General features: G+C 38.4%; 1 protein-coding gene and 1 non-coding gene across 2 annotated transcripts; one reads left to right on the top strand and one right to left on the bottom strand.

The window, feature by feature from the left end:
• Positions 1 to 323: 323 nt before the first annotated feature.
• Positions 324 to 25691, top strand: MPC2 (mitochondrial pyruvate carrier 2). The gene is made up of 5 exons (XM_058310084.1): positions 324 to 715; positions 16973 to 17013; positions 20426 to 20510; positions 21679 to 21790; positions 25466 to 25691. The coding sequence occupies exons 1-5, from the start codon at positions 607 to 609 to the stop codon at positions 25500 to 25502; spliced, it is 384 nt and encodes a 127-aa protein (XP_058166067.1). The 5' UTR covers positions 324 to 606; the 3' UTR covers positions 25503 to 25691.
• On the bottom strand, positions 14599 to 14705 carry LOC111765638 (U6 spliceosomal RNA). The gene has a single exon (XR_002797936.1). It is a non-coding gene; the product is annotated as a U6 spliceosomal RNA (small nuclear RNA).
• Positions 25692 to 26645: the final 954 nt, after the last annotated feature.

The raw sequence follows: 26645 nt of genomic DNA, 5'->3' as shown, positions 1-26645 counted from the left end.
CTATGGATAAAAGAGAAATGGAGAGAGAAGACGCTGAGATCTGTATTTCTCTACCTCACGGGTCTCGTGTCAAAAAAAGCAAGAGTTGTGTGGCGTCATCATTAGTCAGGGCACGAAAGGCCCAAGAAGCCCATTTTAACCACAAGCCTTTCACAGAGAAAGGGGATTAGAGCAGCCTGCAGCTTCACTTTCCCTTCTCTAATATGGCATCGAGGGCAGGAACGAAAAGTTGTGGGTTATCGCTCGACCCCGCCCACGCGGCGGGCTGGGCCAATCACCGTGGGCAATTCCACCTGCGTAAGCGGAACTTGCTCTGGACTCTGGGTCGCCTCGATGAGGCAATCTCTTTGGCACCTGTTGCCGAGGCTCCTTTTCAGTCTCCTCGGACCGAGGGCTGGGGGCGGGCCCAGGGCGGGCCGTCTGTGAGCCTCAGCCCCCTCAGTTGTTTCCTGGCCCAGGCGACTGGGTGGTGCGCTGCAGGGCAGGAGCGCGGAGGACGCGAGGCGCTGTGACCAGGAAAAGTGACGAGCTGTCCTTCGTTGTCAGCCAGGGAGGAGGACGCGGCGACTCTGCCAGCCAGCTACCCGCGATTACTCGGCGGCGGCGATGTCGGCCGCGGGCGTCCGAGGCCTGCGGGCCTCCTACCACCGGGTCCTCGACAAAGTGGAGCTGATGCTGCCCGAGAAATTGAGGCCTCTGTACAACCACCCGGCAGGTAATGGTCACAGAATGACTCCCACCGAGACCTTCTCTCCCTCGCCCTCCAAGCGGACCTTTAGCTACCCGCTGACAACTCTGCCGCTCGAGGCGTCACCCTCAGCCCCGACCCTGCCCTTCAAATGAATCCGTCTGCTTTCCCATCCTGTCTTCGTTTCACCTCTCCTCCAGCATCTCTCATAAGCTCCTGGTTCTCGACTCGTCCCCCACTTCTTTTGTACTCACTCCTTTAAGCACGGCTCAAATTCGGACCAGGCCTTCGAATTTGATCCTTCTCAATTTTTGCGACCACGAAAGGGTCTCGGCACCACGAAATCTCTTACTCCCTTGTTTCCCTCCTCTAATAGGGACCTATGCGGAACCGAGCTAGATAGGTGGCCAGAAGGTTTGAAGTAGAGGTCACATTTCCTTTAGCTCCTGCTCGTAGAGGCCTGCAGAACGAGCCCTCCCGCAAACTGGATGCCTTACCAGGTTTCAAATGTAATGAAACCAGCGTGCTTTCTTCTCCCATGGGTCGATTTTGTTTCTTTAAATCTGGACTTATGAAATTACTGAAAAAGCGCTACCTTACTGTGAAGACAGACCTGGATTTTAAATTCTGCTCCGCCATTTGCTATAGTTGTGACCTTGGGCAAAATCCTAGATCTGTCTTAATTTCTGGTCATTGTGAGAATTAAAGGTAACTTATATGCTTGGTTCTTTGGTTCTTTGTGAAGGCTCAGTAAATATTAGCCACTGAAATAATTATGTAAGAAACTTGAAGATCTCAATCCCCGCCCCCCAACTCTTTATTAAAGACATCCTAACTACCTAGAATTGTAGGTAGTTTTCCATTAAAAAAGGACAGTAGTAATTCTTACTTGGCTGAGTACTAAAACTAGATATCTTCTGAGGGAGGACTCTTTCAAACGCAAGACTTATCAAATGAGAAAATGTGTTATAAATTAAAGGCTGAAAGGCAACCAAAACAGGGACTTTTTTCCTAGGTAGTCATATCATCTGCAGTTAGTGTCATTAGGGAGGTTTTCTAATTTCTTGTATATTTGATTAGGAAGCACCTCTCTGGGCCCTGAGCCTGTTACTAAATCTGATCTCCAGTTTGATAATGGAATGAACTATATCTTGGAATTATACTTCAATTTAACCCCTGATACTATTTATTTCAATACTCTACCATTATAAAAATTGATCTTTAAGTAGGAATTGTTATTGATGAATATGTTTATTCAGTTTGCTCACCTTTTAGTTCATTTAACACTCAATATTTTGGAATTGTGTTGTGTTTTGTTGTAAAAGATTTTCAGGACGGAGGGAGGGTAGAGCAATGCTGTAGCGTTCTGGGCATTAGAGAGTAAACTGTCTGTGGAGTCAACTTTGACCTTCTTAAGCTTTGTGTTTGGGATGGAGAGTAAGGAAGAGGGGAGGGGGCTGAGCAATTTTAAGCAACTTCCAATAATACATAATTAGAGAGTAACCTTGATCTTTTCCAAGTCCTTGTCTTTAGCCATCTGTATTGCTGATAATACTTTGTTCAACTTTCAAACTGAAAAAGAGTTACCTTTCATTTGTTGAATGTGCATTTCATCTGGATATCCTTGGATTAGTTCAGTTCTTTTAACCCCTTTTGCAGTATAGTGGAAGGAATATAGAATTTGAAGCCAGACAGACTTAGGTTTGAGTGTTGGCTCTACTACCTTGAACATAAATCTCTTGAGTCTTAGTTTTCTATTCTATGAAATGAGGATAATAATAGCACCAATAAATGATTGTTGAGAAAATTAAATATGTCTGTAAAATATGTAGCACAATGTTTTTGTACTTAGACTCTTAACAAATGTTAGTTCCCTCCCATCCAATCTTTTGAACTATATGAAAGGTAAGGATACCTCTCAAAGCAAAATTTGTGGGTTGAAAAGTTGTAGGCACACCAATGTAGAAATAGATAAGCATGAAAAATATAACTGTTATTTCATTAGTATGAGAAAACACTGATTATTGGCCCAAGAGTGATCCACGGTGAATATTCAAGGTTTTTGCATCCAGTAATTATATTTGTTAGTGAATCACCATTTAAACATTAGGTTGTATCCGGGCATTTTAAAAACGATATGCAAAGCTAGGGAGTTGACAGTTGGAAATCATATGTTGCTAATTCTAAATTTTTGAGATTTCGTTTTGCCACTGACAAGTCTGTTTAGACAGATAATAAGAATATATACAGATATGCAGTATAGTTGGAGTATCATAATCGGATGACCTCTTGTCCAGAATTTTGAGGCTTATATCATCCATTTGTCTGTGTATTGCCCTTGGAACATCATGACTTAACCTCGATAGAGGTAGACTGGAGTTCTAACCAAGCTCATCCTAGTCAAGTTCCTCTACGCTCATAAGAGGATGCCATTCCCACCACCACCCATAATCTGACTCCACACTAAACAACTGCGTAGCTATACTCTAGATACTTGTTACAGAATATAACCTTGAAATCACGCTGCCCGATGTTTGCTTAAAAGCTTAAAGTTATCTAAAAGCTTAGTCCAAAAAAAATCATTATAGCTGGAGGACTATCATTCCTTTTTATTTGTGTGCTCCAAAGTGGGGTGAACTATCCCCAGGGTGTGCACAAAATGAAATGCTGGAATGTAGGGGAAAAAAGCAACAGAACTTCTATTAACGTTTACTTTTATTTCACCATTTAAATTTTTCCATTTTATATATATTTATAATGTAAAAATTTTAGCTGCTAATATTTTTCTGTTTAGTACTTAGCAGTTAAACCAAACTAGGGTTTGTTTTTGTTCTTTAAAATTATTCAAAACTAAAATATTCACATCTTTCTTTGCCCCGTTCTAGCAACTGTGATTTCATGTTTGAAGATGTTTGTTAATTTGTTAGATTTGGTTGGGTGAAAGGGTCAGCTAATATTTTTAAAATATAACCTACAATGCTATAAAATTCTTTCCCTAGAGACTCTAGGCCTAGCGGCAGTTAAGTAAATTAGTTACCAGGGAAACCTGCTGAAAAGTTCCACTATTCCTTAACCCTGAAGGATCAGCCTTTTAAGCTTTGTAAAGAAACTATAATATAGAAGCATTCCTCTGCAACAATTTTTGGGGGTGCCAGAAGAGGAAGCATCAGTTTTGAAATAGGAAGAGAGGAGTCTGCTGAAGACTTAAAAGTAAAGCTTAAACACCCACCGAGCTAGAAACTAAACCAACATGCATCTATCCTAGATGTGCTTAAACCAATTTGATTCTGTTAACAAATATTTAACAGCCCTAGCCTGTTACAGCATCTAGGCCAGATTTCCGTTTTTGTTTTTTTTTTAAGATTTTTTTTTTTTCTCTCCCCTTCCCGCCCCCTGGTTGTCTACTCTTTGTGTCCATTCACTGTGTGTTCTTCTGTGTCTGCTTGTATTGTCACCGGCACTGGGAAACTGCGTCTCTTTTTTGTTGCATCATCTTGCTGCATCAGCTCTCCCTGTGTGTGGAGCCACTCCTGGGCAGTCTGCACTTTTTTCGTGCGGGGCAGCTTTCCTTACGGGGCGCGCTCCTTGTGTGTGGGGCTCCCGTACGCGGGGGACACCTCTGCGTGGCACGGCACTCCTTGCACACATCAGAACTGTGCGTGGGCCAGCTTACCACACAGGTCAGGAGGCCCTGGGTTTGAACCCTGGACCGTGTGGTAGGCGGACACTCTGTCAATTGAGCTACATCTGCTTCCTATAGGCCAGGTTTCTTACCCTAAGAACTATTGGAATTTTTTGGCCTGTAAGATTCTTTTTAATGGATGGTTATTTTGTGCATTATAGGATGTTTAGCAGAATTCCTGGCCTCTACCCACTATATACCAATTGCACGTTCATCCACCTTCCCACAATTGACAACTAAAATTGTCTTCAGACATTGTTACCTGTCCCTTAGAGGGCTTAGTCATCCCCACTGACAAACACAGATCTAGGCTGATATTTAGTTAAATTAGGATTAAATTTTAAAATTCAATGCCTTCATGTTTTCTTTATATTACTTAGATTATAATAGAAGACCTTGAGGATTAGGTTAAAATGTTCTAAGAAATAAACAAACTGGATTAAAATTTTAAAACTTTTAAAAATGTAAGCCAGCATGTAATATTTTGTATGATCAATGAATCTTTTAAAAAATTTATATACTCTATAAAAAATTTTTTTAAATTTTAATTAAAAAAATGTAAGCCAGGTATCAATATTTAAGTTTCAGACTGATAAAAACAACTTCGTATCATTGGAAAGTATTTTCATTGTTTGCCATGTGTTTGCATATGTTTGCATATATATGTTTGTATATATTTATTTGTATTTACATGTATACATATATAACTTCCTTATATAATAGGGTTAAAGTCTATGCGAACTCCAGTTAATATAAACTACTTTCAACTGTGCTGGCTAATTTTCCTGTTTTACTCAACATTTAATTAGGTAGTAGGGGTTGAAGTATGAATATTTAGTCACTAGTATCAAGGAAGTCATAATCTTTTTGTGGAATTCCCATACAATACCCCTCCACCAACACACTACATTGTTGTGAAACATTTGTTACAAATTATGAGATATCAGAGTTTTTCCCATGCTTCTCCACATTCTTACCACCTTGCAATAGTGATGTACATTTGCTCTAGTTCATAGAAGGACATTTTTGTATTTGTAGTAATAACCACAGTTCTCGTCCATCCCTGGGTTCACTTTGTTATTCAATCCCTAGATTATCCTCTAGCTTTCTCTCAATGACTTTTACATCCCTAGACTACCCTTTCAGCCACAATCCGTTTATAAACCATCTGTGTTAATTCTACTCATATGTTACCATCAACTCTATCCATTTCCACACTTTTACAGTCATATTAATTAAAACTTCTACATGTATTAAGCATCAGCCCTCCTCTTATCTCAAATAACCTATACTCTAGGTTTTAACTCAATACATTTCTTCTTTGTATTTAGTTCATATTATTGGGACCATGCAAGATTTATCCTTTTGTGTCTGGCTCATTTCACTTAGCATAATGTCTTCATGGTTCATCATGTTATGTGTGTCCCAATTTCATTTATTCTTATAGCAGCATCATATTCCATCCTATGTATATACCACATTTTGTCTATCAGTACATCAGTTGGCAGACACTTGGGTCGTTTCCATCTTTTGGCAGTTGTGAATACTGCTGCTATGAACATTGATGTGTAAATGTCTGTTTGTATAACAATTTTCAGTTCTTCTGGATGTATTCCTAGTAGAAGAATTTCAGGATCATAATGGCAGTTCTATATTTAGCTTCTTGAGGAGCCACCAAACTGTCTTCCACAGAGGCTGCACCATTTTACATTCCCCCCACAGTGAAGGAGTGTTGCTATTTCTCTACTTTCTCTCCAGCACTTTTTGTTTTCTGGCTTTTTTCTATTAATGGCCATTCTTTGCGGTGTGAGATGATATATCTCATTGTCATTTTTTTATTTGCATTTACACAGTAGCTAGTGATATTGAACATTTTTTTCATGTGCTTTTTGGCCATTTGTATTTCCTTTTTGAAGAAGTATCTAAGCTTTTATCCATTTTTAAATTGGATTGCTTGCACTTTTATTGTTGAGTGGTATGATCTTTTTATAGAGAATGGAAATCAAACCCTTATCAGATATGTGATTTCCAAATGTTTTCTCCCATTGAGTGAGTTGCCTTTTTACCTTTGAATCACAAAAGTGTTTAGGTTTGAGAAGGTCCCATTTATCCACATTTTCTTTTGTTGCTCATGCTTTAGGTGTAATGTCTAAGACTCTACCACCTACCAACAGGTCTTGAAGATTTTTCCCTACATTTTCTTCTAGGTCCTTTATGTTTCTAGCTTTTATATTAGGTCTTTGATCCATTTTGAGTTAATTTTTGTGTAAGGTGTGAGATAGGGGTCCTCTGTCTTTCTTTCAGGAATGTATATCCAGTTCTCCCAGCATCATTGTTGAAAAGACTGTTCTGCCCTAGCTGAGTGGGTCTGTCAGTCTTGTCAAAAATAACTTGACCAGGTATGTGAGGGTCTGTTTCTGAATTATCAGTTCAGTTCCTTTGGTCTATATGTCTATATGCCAGTACCATGCATACTGGCATTAAATCCACATAGCATAAAAGAGACACAGTTTCCCAGTGTCACTGGATAATGTAAGCAGATGCAGAAGAACACACAGCAAATGGACACAGAGAGCAGACAACAGGAGGGAAAGAGAGAGAAATAAGTAAAATACCTAGCTTCCATTATAACTAGGTAATATGATTTAATGCCCGGAAGTGAGAGTCCTCTAACTCTGCTTTTCCTCTTTAAGAAGTTTCTGGCTATTCGGGGTCCCTTACCCTTCCAAATAACTTTGATAATTGGGTTTTCCATTTCTTTAAAAAATGGTGATGAAAGTTTTATCAGGATTGCATTGAAATGTGTTTCAATTTGGATAAAATTGACATCTTAACGATATTAGTCTTCCAATCCATGAGCACAGAATGTTCTTTCATTTATTTAGGTCTTTTTTTTTTTTTTTCTTTTAGCAATTCATTGTAGTTTACTGAATACAAGCACTCTGTCTTTGGTTATATTTATTCCTAAATATTTGATTTTTTTAGTCACTATTTTAGATGGAATTTTTTTCCCTAATTCCTCCTCAGATTCTACGTTTCTAGTATATAGAAACACTACTGATTTTTGCATATTAATCTTTCTTTTAATAAAGATTTATTTATTTTTATTTCTTTATTCCAACCCTCTTCCCCCCCCCCCCCAATCCCTTTTGTGTTCACTGTCTGCTCTTGGTGTGCTTGTCTTCTTTTTAGAAAACACCAGGAACCAAATTCAGGACCTCCCATGTGGGAGGGAGGCAACTGATAGCTTGAGCCACCTCTCCTCTTGCTTATTGTGTCTCTTTGTTGCGTTACCTTGTAGTATCATCTTGTGTCATCTCATCGCTCCAACCCGTCAAGTAAAAGTAAAAGCAAAAATTTTACTTCTTCGAGATTTGGATGCCTTTTATTTCTTTTTCTTGTCTGATTGCTCTAGCTAGAACCTCTAGCATTTTTTTTTTTTAAGATTTATTTTATTTATTTCTCTCCCCTTCCCCCCCCCCATTGTCTGCTTTCTGTGTCCATTTGCTGTGTGTTCTTTTGCGTCTGCTTGCATTATCCGGTGACACTGGGAAACTGCATCTCTTTTTTGTTGCTTCATCTTGCTGTGTCAGCTCTTTGTGTGTGCAACGCCACTCCTGGGCAGACTGCGCTTTTTTTTCACACAGGGCGGCTCTCCTTGTGGTGTGTACTCCTTGTGCATGGGGCACCCCTACGTGGGGACGCCCCTGTGTGGCACTCCTTGCACACAGCAGCACTGAGCCAGCTTACCACATGGGTCAGAAAGTCCTGGGGATTGAACCCTGGACCCTCCATATGGTAGGTGGACCCTCTATCAGTTGAACAACATTGGTGACAGTGGGCATCCTTGTCTTGTTCCCAGTCTCAAAGGGAATGCTTTGAGTCTTTCACCATTGAGTACAATGTTAGCTGTGGGTTTTATTATATGACCTTTATCATGTTAAGCAAGTTTCCTTTTTATCAAGAAAGAATGCCGTATTTTGTCAAATCAATTGATAGGATCGTGTGATTTTCCTTCTTTGATTTATTCATGTGGTGTATTATACTGATTGCTTTTCTTGTGTGGAACCACCCTTGCATTCCTGGTATAAAACCCACTTGATCATGATGATGGTTCTTTTAATGTGTGATTAGATTGAATTAGCAAGTATTTTGTTAAGGGTTTTTGGCATCTGTACTCTTTAGGGAAAAGGGTCTATAATTTTCTTTTTTCCAAATATCTTCATTTTCTTTGGTTTTAGGGTGATACTGACTTCATAGAATGAGTTTGGTAGTGTTCCTTCTTGTTCAATTTTTGAAAGAGTTTGAGTAAGATTGATGTTAAATCTTATTTGAATGCTTGGTAGAACTCACCTGTGAAACCATGTGGTCCTGGGTTTTTCACTGGGGAGCTGTTTGATGACCGTTTCAATCTCTTGTGATTGGTTGGTTGAGGTCTTCTGTTTCTTCTAGGGTCAGTGAAGGTTGTTCATACATTCCTAGGAGTTTGCCATTTCATCTACTTTGTCTAGTTTGGAAGTATACAGTTGTTCATGGTACCTCTTATCTCTTATTTCTGTGGGATCATTAGTAATGTCCCCAGTTTAATTTTTCATGTTATTTATTTGTATCTTCTCTTTTTTTTCTTTGCCAGTATTCTCGAAGAACCAAATTTTGGTTTTGTTAATGCTTTCTATTGTTTTTTTGTTTTCTCTGTTTGCTCTGAACTTTATTTCTCCTTCTGCTTGCTTTGGAAATAGTTTGCTGTTCTTTTTCTAGTTCCTCCAGCTGTGTAGTTAAGTCACTGATTTAAGTTCTTCTTTTTTAATGTAAGCATTGAGTGCTATAAATTTCCCTCTTAGCACTGCCTTCGCTACTTCCCATAGTTCTTTTTTTTCCCCTAAGATTTATTCTTTTACTTATTTCTCTCCCCTCCCCCCCCCCAGTTGTCCGTTCTCTGTGTCCATTCGCAGTATGTTGTTCTGTGACCGCTTCTGTCCTTATCAGTGGCAACGGGAATCTGTGTTTCCTTTTGTTGCATCATCTTGTTGTGTCAGCTCTCCATGTGTGCGGCGCCATTCTTGCACAGGCTGCACTTTTTTCGTGCTGGGCGGCTCTCCTAAGGGGGCGCACTCCTTGCACATGGGGCTCCCCTGCACGGGGGAGACCCCTGCCTGGCATGGCACTCCTTGCATGCATCAGCACTACACAAGGGCCAGCTCCACACGGGTCGAGGAGGCCTGGGGTTTGAACCACAGACCTCCCATGTGGTAGGTGGATGCCCTATCCATTGGGCCAAGACCTCTTCCCCTCATACGTTCTTATATGTTATTTTCATTTTCATTCATCTAGATATATTTGATTTCTCTTGCAATTTCTTTTGACTCACTGATTATTTAAGAGTATGTTGTTTAATCTTCAAATATTTGTGAATTTTCCTTTTTTCCACCTGCTGTTGATTTCCAACTTTATTCCGTTTTGATCAGAGAAAGTGCTTTGTATAATTTCAGTCTTGTAATTTATTGAGATCTGCTTTGTGACCCAACATATGGTCTATCCTGGGAAAAGATCCATGAGCAATTGAGAAGAATGTATATTCTGCTGATTGGGGTGTAACGTGTTCTGTATATGTCTGTTAGGTTTAGTCCATTTATCATATAATTCAAGCTTTTTGTTTTTTTATTGACCCTCTGCCCCAATATTCTGTCCATTGCTGAGAGTGTATTGAGGTCTCCAACAATTATTGTAGAGACATTTATTTCTTCTTTCATTTCTCCCTTCAGTTTTTTTTTTTAAGATTTATTTTATTTATTTCTCTCCCCTTCCCCCCACCCCAGTTGTCTGTTCTCTATGTCTGTTTGCTGCTGTATGTTCTTCTTTGTCCACTTTTGTTGTTGTCAGCGGCATAGGAATCTGTGTTTCTTTTTGTTGCACCATCTTGTTGTGTCAGCTCTCCGTGTGTGCAGCACTATTTCTGGGCAGGCTGCACTTTCTTTCACGCTGGGCACACTCTTTGTGTGTGGGGCTCCCCTACGCGGGAAACACCCCTGCGTGGCACAGCACTCCTTGCGCGCATCAGCATTGCACATGGGCCAGCTCCACACGGGTCAAGGAGACCCGGGGTTTGAACCGCAGACCTCCCATGTGGTAGACGGATGCCATATCCACTGGGCCAAGTCTGGTTCCCCCTTTCCCTTCAGTTTTGCCAGTGTTTGCCTCATCTAATTTGGAACAATCTGGTTAGGTACATATACATTTATGATTGTTATTTATTTCTTCCTGGTGAATTGCCCCTTTTATTAATATATAATGTCCTTCCTTGTCTCTAAAAACACTTTGTTTTTAAAGTTATATCATCCGATATAACTATAGCTACTCCAGCTTTTTTTTGGATACTGCATGCATGGAATATATTTTTCCAGCCTTTTACTTTTTTTTTTTTTTAATCATTTTTTTCTTTTTTTAAAAGATACGTAGATCACACAAAATGTTACATTAAAAAATACAAGAGGTTCCCATAGACCCCATTCCCCACACCCCCCATTCCTCCCACATCAACAACTTCTTTCATTAGGTTAATACTTTCATTGCATTTGATGAATACATTTTGGAGCACTGCTACACAGCATGGATTATAGTTTACATTGTAGTTTATACTCTCTCCACTCCATTCAGTGGGTTATGGCAGGATATATAATGTCCTGCATCTGTCCCCACCTTTCACTTTCAATCTGTTGATATCCTTGGGTCTATGCTGAGTCTCTTTCAGATGCATGTAGATGACTCATATTTTCTTATCCATTCCACCAGTCTGTCTTTTTTTTTTTTCAAGCAGGTGCTATAATCTTCATGTCTAGACTCTCTTCCAGGCCTCTCTTTCCTGTCTTTTCTTTTCAGGCTGTAGTACTCTTTTTAGTATTTCCTGCAAAGCTTGTCTCTTGGTTACAAGCCTCTTTTTCTGTTTACTTGTGAATATTCTAAACTTGCCCTCATTTTTTTTTTTAAGATTTATTTTTTATTTATTTAATTCCCCTCTCCTCCCCCAGTTGTCTGTTTTCTGTGTCTCTTTGCTGCGTCTTGATTCCTTGTCCGCTTCTGTTGTCATCAGCGGCACGGGAAGTGTGGGCGGCGCCATTCCTCAGCAGGCTGCTCCCTCCTTCACGCTGGGCAGCTCTCCTTACAGGTGCACTCCTTGCGCGTGAGGCTCCCCTACGCGGGGGACACCCCTTTGTGGCACGACACTCCTTGCGCGCATCAGCACTGCGCATGGGCCAGCTCCACACATTGCCCTCATTTTTGAAAGACAGTGTTGGCAGATATAAGATTCTTGGCTGGCACTTTTCCTCTTGCAATATCTTAAATATACCACTGCCTTCTTGCCTCCATGGTTTCTGATGAGAAATCATTTAATCTTCTTGGGTGTCCCTTGTATGTGATACATTGCTATTCTCTTGCTGCTCTCAGAATTCTCTTTGTCTTTGGCATTTGGCATTCTGATTAGTATGTGTCTCAGAGTAGGTGTATTCAGATTTATTCAGATGGGAATACATTGTGCTTCTTAGACACAGATATATATGTCCTTAAATGGGTTGGAAAATTTTCTGCCATTGTTTCTTCAAATATTCCTTCTGCCTTTTTCCCTTCCCTAGTCCTTCTGGGACACCCATGACATATGTTTGCACATCTTTCGCCCTCATTTAGTTCCCTGACACCCTGTTCAATTTTTTTCCATTCTTTATCTGTTCTTTTGTGTGTTGTTTTTTTTTTTAAGATTTATTTTATTTATTTCTCTCTCCTTCCCCACCCCCTTGTCTTCTCTCTGTGTCCATTTGCTGTTTGTTCTTCTTCATCTGCTTGCATTATCCGGGAGGCACTGGGAAACTATCTCTTTTTTGTTGCATGATCTTGCTGCATTAGCTCTCCATGTGTGCAGCTCCACTCCTGGGTGAGCTGCACTTTTTTCACACGGGGCTGCTTTCCTTGCGGGGCGCACTCCTTGTGCATGGGGCACCCCTACGTGGGGGCACCCCTGCATGGTATGGCACTCCTTGTGTGCGGCAGCACTGTATGTAGGCCAGCTTACCACACAGGTCAGGAGGCCCTGGGGATCAAACCCTGGACCCTCCATATGGTAGACAGACATTCTATCAGTTGAGCAACATCTGCTTCCCTGTATGTTCACTTTCTGAGGCTATGTCTTCAAGCTCACAGATCCTTTCTTCTGCTTCCTCAAATCTGCTGTTATATGCCTCCAGTATATTTTTTATTTTAATTATTGTACCTTTCATTCCCGTAAGATCTGCTATTTTTCAATGTATGCTTTCAAATTCTTTGTGCTCACCCAGTGTTCCTTAATAGCCATCTCTTTGGATTTGTTAAGATTTGTTTGACATCTGTGATTAGTTGTCTCATCTCTTTATGTCATCTGGAGGCTTGTCTTGTTCCTTTGGGTCATATCTTTCTGTTTCTTGGTATGGATTGTAATTTTTTGTTGGTGTCTTGGCATCGGGATTACTAGATGTATTTATTTTCGATGCAGTTTCTCTCTTTAGTTTAAGACTTTCTTGCTCTTTCTCTCTTGTTGGTTGTGTAGTGGGAGGCAAGTATATAGATGGTACTATAAGCTCTGGAGGCTGATGCTGCCCATGTTGCCCCAGGAACCAATGAAGCTTCTCCCACCTTTTTCCTCTGCCAGGGGTAGGGACAGACCCACAGCCATGTGTAGTAATCTAAGCTGTGCACAGGCCAAGACTGTAGTTGCCTGGAGAGACTGATGAAGCCTCATACGCCTTCCTTCCTTGCCTGGCTGGTGATAGAGCTGCAACTGTGAGCAGCAAACTAAGCCGTATGGGTCAAAACTGACCTCAGTTGACAAGGTAGACTAATGTAGGTTCTCCTTCTTCCTCCCGTGCCAGGGGTGGGGATGGACCCTTTGGAATGCCCAACAGTCTAATCTATGTGGGCCAGAGTGCCTGAGAGGCTGAGGGAGTACTGCCCCTTCTGCCTTTTATGGGGTAAGGATGGGACCATGGGTGCACAACTCACTAGTCCATGTGATCCAAAAGCACCTGCAGTTGCCCAGAGAGAGTGAGGAAACACAGCTCCCCTCATGTCCTATTGCTTGGCAGGGATGGAGCTACAGCTGGGCAAGTATCCAGTCTGTGTGGGCTGAAAATGCCTGCAGTTGCCCAGAGGCTGAAGAAACACTAGCCCCCTCCTGTCCTTTTGTGGGGGGGCGGAGGGGCATGGGAATGAAATGAGAGATACTTAACAAACCAGTCTGTGCAGACCAAAAACATGTGCAATTGCCCAGAGAGGTCAAGGAAACACAGCTTCCCTCCTATCCTATTGGGGAGCAGGGATGGAGCCCCAGGTGTCCAACTATCCAGTCTGTGCCTCCCAAAAGCACTTGCAATTGCCCAGAGAGGCTGATGCAAGTCATGCCAGCTTTTTCCCTGCTGGAGGTAGGTCTGGGGCCTCAGCTAAAGCTGCAGTCTGATCTGGGTACAAAGAAGCCAGTCTTTACTGTCTCAGTGATATTCAATCAGCCCAGCTCCCCCTCAAGCTAAGGGCAGAATTAAAATGGTGGCTGCCTACCTCTTTCAACTTGGACAGGTTCAAACCTTAGCTGTTCTTAGGATTATACTTTAGCCAGCCAAATTTGCTAATCAGTAGCTGAAGTCAGTGTCTGACTATCTCTTCCTCCCCTGTTTGGGAAATGGAGCTTCCAACTTCAGCCATAGAATAGCTCCCAAGGCAGCTTCTGCCACCAGTGGAGGATGGGCACTGGCCTTCATGGCATGGAGTGCTCTACTCAAGAGTCTTCCCTCAGGTGGGCAGTCACCTCCTTCCATCCTTTCAGGGATGTTGCAGGATGCTCGTCTCGGTTCCTGGTGCCAACAAATAGGTGCTTTAGGTAGCTCTGGATGATTACCAGTTGTCCTTAGGACGACTCTTGGAGTACCTTACTCTGTGGCCATCATGCCTCTCCGCCAGAAGTTATGTTTTTTTTTTCCTTTTCCCCCCTTCCTGCTGTTTTTGCTGTCTGTGTCCATTTGCTGTGTGATCTTCTGTATCTATTTTTCTTTTTGTCTTCTTGTCATTTTCCTCTAGGGTTCACTAGGATTCAATCCTGGGGATCTCTGATGTGAAGATAGATTCCTTGTCAGTTGCGCCACCTCAGTTCCTGGTCTTCTGTGCTTCACCTTGACTCTCCCCTTTGTCTCTCTCTCTCTTTTTTTTTTTTTTTTTTAATATGGAATGCTTCACGAATTTGCGTGTCATCCTTGCGCAGGGGCCATGCTAATCTTCTCTGTATCGTTCCAATTTTAGTACATGTGCTGCCGAAGCGAGCACCTTTGTCTCTCTTTTGTTGCATCATCATCTTGCTGCATAACTCAGTTGTGTGAGCACTGGCTCACCTCACAGGCATTCGGCTTCCTGCACAGGCACTCAGCTCACCACGTGGGCACTGGCTAGCCACGTGGGCACTGGCTAGCCGCGCGGGCTCTGGCTCGCCACACAGGCACTCCCGTGGGTACTCGGTTTGCCACACGGGCACTTGGCTCACCACACAGGCATGCTTTCTTTTCTTCTTTTTCACCAGGAGGCCCCAGGAATCGAACCCAGGTCTTCTCATATGGTAGGCAGAGGCCCTCTCACTTGAGCCACATCTGCTTGCCCAGAAGTCATAATCTTGATACTAAGTAGATATACAACTAACTCCAGTGGAATATTTAAAGTAGGTTTTAAGATCCCATTGTATTAAAATCACAATTAATTAATAAACTCAATTCAGTTTCCTAAGATGAAATGTGTTTGTACAGCTTCTAGACATGATTTTATTTAAACAGGCTTTCTGTTCTTAGGTCTTTAAGTGCAGACACTGTAATTTATATACCAGGGTATCCCCTTACCTGGTATACTCTAAGAGCATGTAGTAAATATTGTAGGTGAGTGAATAAATACTCATGTGTGGAACACATTAGACCCAGAACTAAAGCTGGGTCCTAACTTAGCTTAATGCTTCTTCTACTTTACTCTTGTTTTGTTTTGTTTCTAAGCAATAGGTTTAACTCAGTTTTCTTTTTAAAATGTTATCTTAGCATATATGAACAGAAAGACTTCTTGTCATTAATTCAAGTGCCTACCTACTGGGGGGACATGGACAAATGCATTGTTTTGGGGAAAGGATGTCATTTTAGAGGTGGTTTTTGTGATCCATAAAGACAAATTATTTATTCTTTAAAAAAAATGGAATACTGAGGCAGTAATGAATATAAGAGAATTTTTCAGTTTTTTAATTTGTTTATAAATTACTCTTGTCTTATATAAATTTGCTTAATTTATGTGTTAAGAAATAAATTGGGAAGCAAATGTGGCTCCCACCTACCACATGGGAGGTCCTGGGTTGTGTTTCTGGTGCCTCCTGGAAAAGGTGAGCAAGACAGCAAGCTGGCATGACAGGCTGGCATGGTGAACTGATACAACAAGGAGACAGAAAGAGGAAACACAATGAGAGAGACAGGAAAGCGGGGAGCAGAGGTGGCTCAAGCGATTGAGTGCCTTTCTCCTACATGGGAGGTCCCAGGTTCAGCTTCCAGTGCCTCCTAAAGAGAAGACTAGCTGAAACAGAGCACACAATGAATGGACACAGCCGACAGTGAGCACAAACGATGAGGGGGTTGGGGATAAATAATATAAATCTTAAAAAAAAAAAAAAAGTATATTTTGACCCAGTGTGTGAGAGAATACACAATATATTAAATGCTCTAATATGTGTTGAATTTAGTATGCTTAGTTACAAAGCTTCTTTCTTCTCATTGTATTCCCTGGAGGTTAAAAAAGATAAATGATTTGAAAGAGTAAAAAAATGGACAGACTTATATAAAGAGCACCAGTTTAAGAGTTAGAAGACTTAGATTCTAGTCACAGTTCTATGGCTTACTGTCTGCATGACTTGAGTAGATTATGGAACATCCCTGAGCCTCATTGACAAAATGAAGGATCTGGAATAGATGATCTCTTCTTTCCCTTCCAGCTCTGAGACATCATGCTTCTCAAAACCAGGTTATCTAACAAATCAGAATTGCTTTTAGTACTGCAAATATTTATTTAACATTTGCACAAGGCAGATGAGTATGAGTACCAGTATGAGTAAAGAAACAAAAAGCCTGCTATAAGGAGTTTGCAAATCTAGTCTTTCCTCTTTCTCATGTGAACTTTAAATTAGTCATTAATTTTTACTAGAATACATATGGTAAAATTTCATTTGTAGTTTTAAATATTAATAAAATTAGTGAATATATACTATCTTCAGAAGCTAAATAGCTAAAATCCCATTACTTGCAGTGTCCAACCTGAAAAATATGCATAACTGAACTAACATTAAGTGCCATGTTTAAGGCAAAACATTTAGAATGGTTACAAAACCATATCCAAAATATTTTAATTTTAAACAGGTCATAAAAGTACAAATAACTGACAAGAAGATCAAAACAACCTATATGAAGGATTGATGGTATAATAGTGAGGTGCCTTTCTAGATGTTGACTTAAATGCAAAGTATTCAGAAAGCATAGTAAAATGGAATTTTTCTCTTTTTTTGTTTTCCTTTCCCTCAGGTCCCAAAACAGTTTTTTTTTGGGCTCCAATTATGAAATGGGTAAGTCTTGAAAATTCTTACTGAAAAATAATTCCTTAACAATATAAAGTGACTTTAATGAAGGTTGTTCTTTTAAGTGTTCTTTGTATGCTTCTGAATGTTGCATGGCAAATATTCTCAGATATATCACTAAAAGCACACTAGTTTTTCTGAATTCCTTAGATAGAAGTCATTCTGGTAACATATTTGTTATCAAAACTTTGTAATCACGTACCCTCAGAACATGAAACTTTTTTTTTTTTAAGTTTTTTGTTTTGGGGGGGGGTGGTTTTTTCCCCAAAAATTAATTTTATTATTTAGTATGAGAACTGAAAATAGTAACACCAAGATGTAGTTGAGGAAAGTTAGTCTCAAAGAGTGGAAGGATTTATCCAAGTCTGTATATTAGTATCTGGTATAAATAGAGCCAGAACTGGAGTCTGGGATTTCTGACTCCAAACCAACTGCTTTTTCCCTATGTCATTCTTCCCTTTTCTAAAGTTCTAATTGAGCTAGGGGGGGAAATTGTGGTGGCTGTTAAGTTTGTAGGAAATCATTGATTTTATGTTTAAAGGGTCTGTTTTTGGTCTATGGCAGTGCCTCTCAGAGAGTCTTCTTTCCCAGAACAGCAACACCTGGGAACTTACTAGAAATGCAAATTCTACAGTCCCTTCACAAGACCTACTGAATCAGGAACTCTGAGGCTTGACTCCAATAACCTATGCTTTAATAAGTCCTCCAGGTGATAACCAATGCCTTCAAAAATTTGAGAATTACTGGTTTGAAGGCCATTTTAATTATCTTAAATATTTTAATTGTTAGAACAATTTATAAACTCACTTGCAAGTCAAATTAGTTGAGAATGTTGGAATTGGAATTGGCCCTGCCTCACTCTTAACTAAAAGGAGATTGGTGGTTTGTAAGCTGTATTTCATGGAGAAATAGGGAGCGGCTCTTTTTCATTTTTATATATCAGGATTCCACATAAGATTTTGATGGGGGAGAGAAAAGCATCCCATCAGCCTTTTTAAAAATTTGAGTAGATCATTTTTAACAGTTCTCTTTGCTCTCAGCATTCAAAAATCCTGTCATGTAAAAAATAAAACCTTCATACTAATAGAAGGTACATTATCTCCTTCCTCTTCTCTTCCTGCCCACACTTAAAATTATGTAGCAATTTTATATCTACAAAGTAGAAATAATTGAAATACTGTTCTAGAATCATCATTAAAGGAGTAAGAATGACATTATTTATTTGTAATAAATTTGTTGTACCCTTTGACCTCAGTTTTGTCACAATTTGGTTTACTGATTTTATCAATAGCTTTAGTGTTTTCTTTTTTGATCTGCTACAAAAGTGTTTTGAGACACTGACATTACTTTATACTAAGTGCCTTCAGAACTATATCTTCTTTAGAAATATCTATTTTTAGTTCATGTTGAAATCATACATAGTCTCCTGATGACAGAACACAGCAAAGTAAACTTCTGTGTCTTGTTCTTTGATGGGGAGACTTCTTTTGTTGGATATTTACTTTATGTGAATATTAAAGTGTTTTCTCATTCCAGAGCATTTGATAATTAATCTCCGGTAGTTGCATAACCGCTTTTGCCCTAAGCTGTGTATGTTCTATATTAAGAACTTCAGATCATAACTCTTAAGACAGTCCTTCTTAGCCACTTGAGTTGAAATCAAAGAATCATAAAGATTAAAATGGATAATCCTAAAAAAATCACAACTGCATACTTTAAACATTTTATTTTAACTTAACATAAATGTATATTCCTTTGGCAGTCATCTGCTATAAGGCCAGTGATTTTGTGTACAGGTCCACTGATAGGAGTTCCGTATCTTGGATAAATTACACTGTAGTGCATCCTATAACTTGTAGTTTCTTTTTCTTTAAAGCAGAATAGTTCATAGACACTTTCATAACAGTGTAAGTACAGTATCCTGCTAGATTTTTATGACTTTTCCCCTAATTTTTAAATATTTGTCTTAGGCACACTGAATTTGACATTAAGTATTAACAACTTGCCTTTATTGAATCTTTCCAAAGAAGTCACTTTGGTTTTCATAGAAATAGTCACCCTAGGGGAACAGGTGTATATTGCACACCTCCTTCCCATGTATGAGCTCCTGGGTTCAATCCCAAGTACCTTCTATTAAAAAAGTCATAAACAAGGTTGGGGACAAACACAGTGACTTGGTAAAATTATACCTCAATTGGTGGAAACAAAATACATGAGTTCACTAAAGAATAATTCACTAGCCATGAGCATTCAGCATGCCAGAAGATTGTTTACAGAAGAATTAGAGATAGTGGCTATTCTGGAGAAATTATTATCTGGACATCAGTTAAGAGAGCTGCTTTTATTATTGTTCCATCATCTTCCTCCACAGTAGTTACCACCTGACACTTGAAAATTATACCATTTGATGTAGCTAATTTTTCTATTTGAATTTCTCCTTGGGAATATTCCTTAGGAATAATTCAAACTGTTTCAAGATTATAAGTGCAGATTTCTAAGACCTATTTGCTTGTCCAGCTGGAACTACTCTATAGATTAAAATTTAAAATCCTGAGGGCTTTTCTATCTTCAAGGTTTTTGGAATTGGATTATTCTATGGTAATATTTCTTTTTTTTTTTTTTTTACCATTACTTTCTAAAAGTGTCAGATGGCATATTTTTTAATAAAGAAAATACTTAAATAAATGAAAGAAAAAAATTTTTAACTACTTCTTGAGTATTTCCCCCAGCCTAGTGGAAATTATCAAATGGCAGTATCACATATTTGAGCTTCGGCTGCTTGCAAAACATTTGTAATTGATGTAAACAACCCCAGAACCTCAAAAAAAAAAAAAAAAAAGAACATTAAAGATCAATGATCTAACCAAGAAATTAAAATTATAACACAGCTTTTCTGATACTTTCACTTTTAAAAAAGAGTAACACTAGAGCAGGTATTGCTCTGTGATTGAGTGCCTGCTTAGCATGTACAAGGTCCCGGGTTGTTCAATCCCTGTTACTTAAAAAAAAAAAGGAATAACTGACAGAAAACACCTTTCATGCTTCTTTTCCAATGGATCCCAACATGGGGACCTAAAAGTTGCTGTGAAGAAAATGTTAATTTATATACAAAAGAAGCCTCAATTGTCAACCAAAAAAATGTCTCACCTATGGTGTGTATTACTGATTTTCAGATACATAGGTAAACAAATACAATGTGATTAGCAAAATATAAATTAATTTTAGAACGCTTTCCTGAGCTCATTGTAGCTTTTTATAATGATATACATTTCTTAATGCATGGAAACTAAAATTTTGGCTATCATCATGTGGAAATCTGTGAAATATTTTGTGTTTAACTTAAAGCTAAAAACCATTATGCCACATTCATGCTGCTGTTTTCCTTTCTATGTGCTTCCAGGGACTGGTGTGTGCTGGATTGGCTGACATGGCCAGACCTGCAGAAAAACTCAGCACAGCTCAATCTGCTGTTTTGATGGCTACAGGTAAATTAAATGACTATCTTCAGTGTAATTTATAGTACGTTTATTGTTTTTATTTTGTTTTGCATCAATTTATTTAACAGTTAATGTTTGAAATACATACACACACATCCCATAAACATACACATATATACATAACAAGGAATTGATAGTGTTGTCTCTAGGAGGTTATTGGATTATGGGTAGAGAGGAAAGAGGGGGATTGCTGTGAACACCTACAAAGATTTTTGTTTTTCATGTTTTTCCCTGTGAACATATCTGTATTAGTAGGAAAAAAATTTACAGTTAGTATTTAGTTGCCCTATAAAGATTTCCCTTTATTGTAAGAACTGTTTTGTATAATACTGGATTATAGAGATTTTATTGAAGACTCAGTATAGGATTGTCATGGTTTTATTTATAATTATTTTACTCTAATATTAAATGAGATAAAATATTGCAGTAGCTTTTTTTGACTAATCAATTTTATTGATATATATTAATAAAGCATACAGTTCATCCAAAGTGTACAATCAGTGGTATTTGCTATAATCGCATAGTTGTGCATTCATCACTTCAGTCATTATTAGGGCATTTTCATTATTTCAATAATAAAAGACAGACAAGAAAATTTCTCACCTCTCAAATCTCTCAATGTTTTCCCCATTGTACATAGCTACTGTTTCTGTCTATTCTTTCCAAAGTGTATAATGAGTGGCTTTTAGTATAATCACAATGTTGTACATTCATCATCTCAAAAATTTTAGAAAAATTTCATTACTCCAAAAAGAAAGACTCTCCACCTCTTAGTATTCATTCCTCAGACCTACATAACCACTAATCTCCTTTCATCTTTTATAAATTTATTTATATTTACATTTTATAAAAATGGAATCATATAATATGTAGTACTCTGTGTCTGGTCTCCTTCACTTAGTATATTGTGTGTGTTTTTTGTCTGATAATAACATTTGGTAGTATTAACTTATATTTGTTCAGCTTCAAAGAAAAATGGTCTTATATATGCAATTCTACCCATATTCATATTTCACATAATATATTTAGTTCCTAATAGGGCAGTCATACAGTATTTGTCCTTTTTTGTCTGGCTTGCGTCACTCAACATAAATACTGGAAAATATTGCAGCAATACCTATGCTTTTTAAAATATATATGTATTTTGTTTCAACAGGGTTTATTTGGTCAAGATACTCACTTGTAATTATTCCAAAAAACTGGAGTCTATTTGCTGTTAATTTTTTTGTGGGGGCTGCAGGAGCCTCTCAGCTCTTTCGTATTTGGAGGTAAGCTACCAAAAGTGTAAAAATATGCACTTTAGAAGCTACACAGATGCCACTAATTTTTTTTCAGGATGTAATTCTTATTTATTTATATGTTTTTTTTAGGATTTGTTGCCGAATTTCCTCTAGGTTCTTGGCTATATAACAAAACAGAATTTTAAGTGCATGCCGGTTTAGTTGGGCTAGTAATTCATTAAGAAAATGACAGAAGAGAAATGTGTCCCCAGTATACTTGTGGGTTGGTCCAGGTAGAGAGAGGAAAAGGGCTAAAATGGGGTTAAAAGGGCTGATTTACAGACTATAAATCCCCATTACAGATTACAAGTCCCCAGGTGTTCTTGCGTTCTAATCCAGGCAGGGAGAAAAAGGGCAAAACAGGACGGAAAAAAGGATAAAAAGGTTAAAGGGTAAAAAAAAAAAAAAAAAAGTACTGATTTAACTTCTGTGCTTGCTTTTTTAAACCTTAATCACCCCACCTCTTGTTAATTTCAGGGAAGGAGTCCCATCTGATCACTGTTTTGATTGGTTACCCCACCTGTCAGTTCCCCCAGGGGGCTCAATAGCAAAGCCCCTTGAGAATATCCAGAATTTTTTCTTTCTCTTGGACAAAATCCACTCCAAATGGAGAATTCTCTTGAGGTTCTTCCAGGAGCCATCTTGTGGGGTCCTTCCCTCAGGAACAGTTCCCACAGCCACGTATTTCACAGATGTGGTTTTCTGCCAGGTCCCAGATTCATCTTTTCATTCCCTAAACTAGCCTGCTTCAGATTCATCCATAATGCTAAGATGGGAATGTGCCTGAAGCAGAAATTTAGCATGTCTAGGAAAGTCTGGGGATGGGGAAGAGGGGGGTGGCAGTTTACAAATAAGTTACATTATCAGTGTAATCTTCTAAGAGTTAGAATAGATTTATTCAATCTATACATATCCCTGGAAACTGTCATGGTCTAAGTTTTCTATAACTTAAAATCCTAAGGGGTTTCCAGAAAGAATTTTATAACTTCAGTCACTTTTCAGCCACTGTCTTGTACAGTCTTGTGGCTTAATACTATCATCATAAAAACAAAGAAAAAATGTGGTCGTTTACATGCTCCTTTCAAACTCCCATTGTTCCAGTTTGCCAAAACATTGGGTTCTGAAAGATAGTAAAGTTAGATAGCTATTCCAAATCTCATTTTGAGAGTGTGCCTTTTTGATGGCATAACTAAATGTCACTCTATAATATCACTAACATTCCTAGAAATTTTACAGTTTCAGCTTCGTACATGAGAAGCAGGTGCTCAATCACTGAGCTATATAGGCTAACCAATGAGAGTTTTGTTTTGTTTGTTTTGTTTTTAGGAGGTACTGAGGCAGGTTAGTATAGGGAAAGGAAAGACTAGGGTCACAGCTGAAGACCCAGCATAAAACATGCTCAGCAGACCACATGGCTGTGAGACCTTGCCAGAAATTTTCTGAGGGGAAGATGCCGGAAAGATCCCACAAGACCCTGGCTAATAGATCTCATTTGGAACTCTTTCTGGGGTCAGAGAGAAACCCCAGATAACCCGAAACTGGTCTTGGTATTGGGCCCCTGAGAGCTAACAGGTTGGAATTATAAAGCAAGCAATCGGAGCAGCAAACAGCCAGGGCCCTCCACAACATTATGAAGGGGGACGAGTAAAAGTCTTAAAAGGCCTACCCTAACCTGGGGCCCCCACATGCAGTGTACTCTTTCCTTGTATCTTAATAAACTCTTTACTCCCTTGCCTACCCTATAGCATGTCCTTAAATTCTTCTATTCAACATAAGCCAAGATCCTAGAAGCCCAGGACCCAGAACTTGTCACCAACAGTACCAGGGCTCCAACCCAGGACCTTGTACATGGGAAACAGGCTCTCAGCCACTTGAGCTACATCCATTCCCCTAATTTCAGCTTTTTAACATAAAGGATCTTGCTTACCTTTGTCAACTAATTTATTCACTTCATTTTGTATCATTTTTATATAATTCTGTGTGCTGAAAACATCATTTTGGTCATTTTATCAGATGAATTTATAGTTTTGTTTTTTAATAAAAATAGAATTTTCAGTTTAGAAGAATGTTGGCTTCCTAACTTATAATTTGTACCTTTTATTTTTTGCTTTTGCATCTTTTAACACTATCAGTAGGATGCTGCTTTTATTATATAATTTTTTCTAGATGTTTACAAGGCAGTTTTTATTGTCACATATTTCTAAATGCTTAAGTTCTCCTATTTTATTACTATATTATCAGCATTTTATTTTCTGTAGGAAAAAAATCTCATTTGTATATATCATCCAGTGATGTCATCCTATAAATTTTTATCTCAAGGCATTCTTGGCTTCTGAATATATTTTAAAGGCTCAGAGGATTTAGGTACACCAGCCTGCTTATATTATATATATAAACCATAGTTCACTGCTATGATAAGAAACTAGTCACATTCCCTTGAAATTACTCCAGTCTTGATGACATTCAGTCCCCAGTTTGAAAAACAGTGATCTTATGGAAAAACATTAAGCAGTATGTATAGTACATTTTAATTTCACTTATCGCAACCATCCTTAGCTTGACTAGTAGCCTTATAATATTATCACCTAGCACATAATGGGTGGATGAAGAGATAACTCACTCATTCTACAGTAGGCCTGGCAATCATTTTATTGGCTTACATATGTCAATAAAACTTAAATTTTACAGTGATTTTATTCACAGAGTATTCTCATATTGTACTGCATTTGAAATATATTAGCTTGTTATAGCATTGCATATTAGCTCATGATAGTAGAGCCGAAAGAAGGCTAAGGGCCACATACAAAACTATTATTTCTAATAAAAGAAATTCAGATAAAGTTTGACAGAAGGATTTTTGGCAATTTTCAGATAGAACAGCAGATTAGGAGAGTTAGTTAAAAGGATAATTGTTGGACTCCTGCGGGAGATTAAGGTAATTTATGGGGAAAACATGACCAAATATTTTAAATCAGGACCATTTGGGAAATCTAGGAGGTATGGTAGGCTCCATGGAATGAGTTCTTGTGCTTATACTATTTTCCACTCTCTTGTGCGCTGGGACAAAAAATGTCCGGGTATTATAGAAGGGAAATATTCTTTGGATTTGTGGTTAATTCTTCATTGGATTAATAAGTAAGGAAACAGTCCTTAAGTGTTTTCAATCTCGTAACCCAGTAGCCTGTTAGCATCACAGAAATAAATTTTACTTTTAGTGATTAGATATGAACCTATTCCTGGTTGATTTTATTTTCAGAAAAGGTGCTTTGTGAGTGTAAAATAAGAGACTTTAAATCAACACATTTTGCTAAATTTTATACTTATATTCACGTATTTGTCACACTCTTGTATAGTCAAGAATGAGAATATTCATTAAAATAATACTTTTGTACATGAAACTAGCTATATGTCAGTTAGGCTGTTAAAACTTTTTGGAAGTTGGGATCTTTTCTTATCTAAAACACAGACCAGTTTAAATGAACTCCTGGGGTCACTTTCCCTTATGTTTGTTCCTACATACAAGTCCTAAAAAGATTGGTTTTTTTTTTACAACTACATAGCCTCCTGATTACTGAGAAAGAAGAGATGGAATTACTTCCCATTCCCTTCTATACATTTATCAATTATGGTTGATGATGATTTTTCTTTCTGTTCTCTTTACAGATATAACCAAGAACTAAAAGCTAAAGCAAACCAATAAAAGAGTTCCTGATCACCTAAACAATCTAGATGTGGACATAACCACTGGGACCTAGTTTGATTTCTTTATTTGGTTACTGAAAAGATGATGTTAACTTTTGGAAGGCAAGAAAATTCTAACTGTAACTGGTAGCTAGTGCTTGATTCGATGGAAAAATAAAGCAAACTTTTAATAAGTTTCTTAATGTGATTTAAGGAATTTCTCTGTGAATATTAATAGCATTCTTTCTACCACTCTCCCATAAAGAATAACTAATCATACTTGCTCATAAATACCCATAGGCTCCTTCTGCTTTATGTAAAAGCCAAAGTATATATAAAGGAGAGCACACACATTCAGAGAGTTGAAAGAGAGCTGAAAAGTTGAATAATCTGTTACACAGCAAAGGATAATAAAGAATCATCCCTTATAAATGAAAAGAAATAGAGCTGAGGAGAGTAAGAAATGGATAGTGAAGTGATTAGCAAAATGACCTCAAATTATGTTAAAACATTTTAACCTGAAATGAAACATTTGCAAGTAAAGGTTTTGTTGGGTTTTGGGGGTTGTTTTTTGTTTTTGTATTTTTCATGGAATTTTTTCACAGCTGCAGGATGACAAAATATTTCTAAAATTTTGAACTGTACTCAGCAACTGACAATGTAGGAGAAAAGACTTTAGAGTGAGATAGATGTGGATTTGATTCCCAGCTCTGCAATTTACAAGTTTATGACTTTGAGCAAGTTAAGAAAGTGTCAAGCAGAGTGCCTGGGACATGAGGGTTAGGGACCTTCTTCCCATAGTGAGGAGAGACTGGACATAGATTTCTCCACACTAGAAATAATTAACAGTCTATTTGATTTTAGGCTCAATTTGGTATACTGAGCTAAAAGTGCTAGCAAAACCTGTCATGGTTAAAACTATAGTCAGATGAATCAAAAAAGGTTATTTCTAAATTTGGACAAGCAAAGAACAAAAGAACTTTTTGAATAATATATTGTAACTGATTAAAATTTGGCAATTAGTTGTTGAAAAACTTGTACTTTATCATTTATCCCTTTACCATAGTCCATCTTCGAAGAGGAAAGATTACAGAATTTGACATAGGCAAAGTGAGGGGCTCCTGAAGAGTCAAATTATTATTGCTTTCTTTTCCTAAGCCAT

Source organism: Dasypus novemcinctus, chromosome 13, assembly GCF_030445035.2.
Source record: "Dasypus novemcinctus isolate mDasNov1 chromosome 13, mDasNov1.1.hap2, whole genome shotgun sequence".
In the NCBI taxonomy this organism is placed as follows: domain Eukaryota; kingdom Metazoa; phylum Chordata; class Mammalia; order Cingulata; family Dasypodidae; genus Dasypus; species Dasypus novemcinctus.
This window is presented reverse-complemented; position numbering and strand designations above follow the sequence as displayed.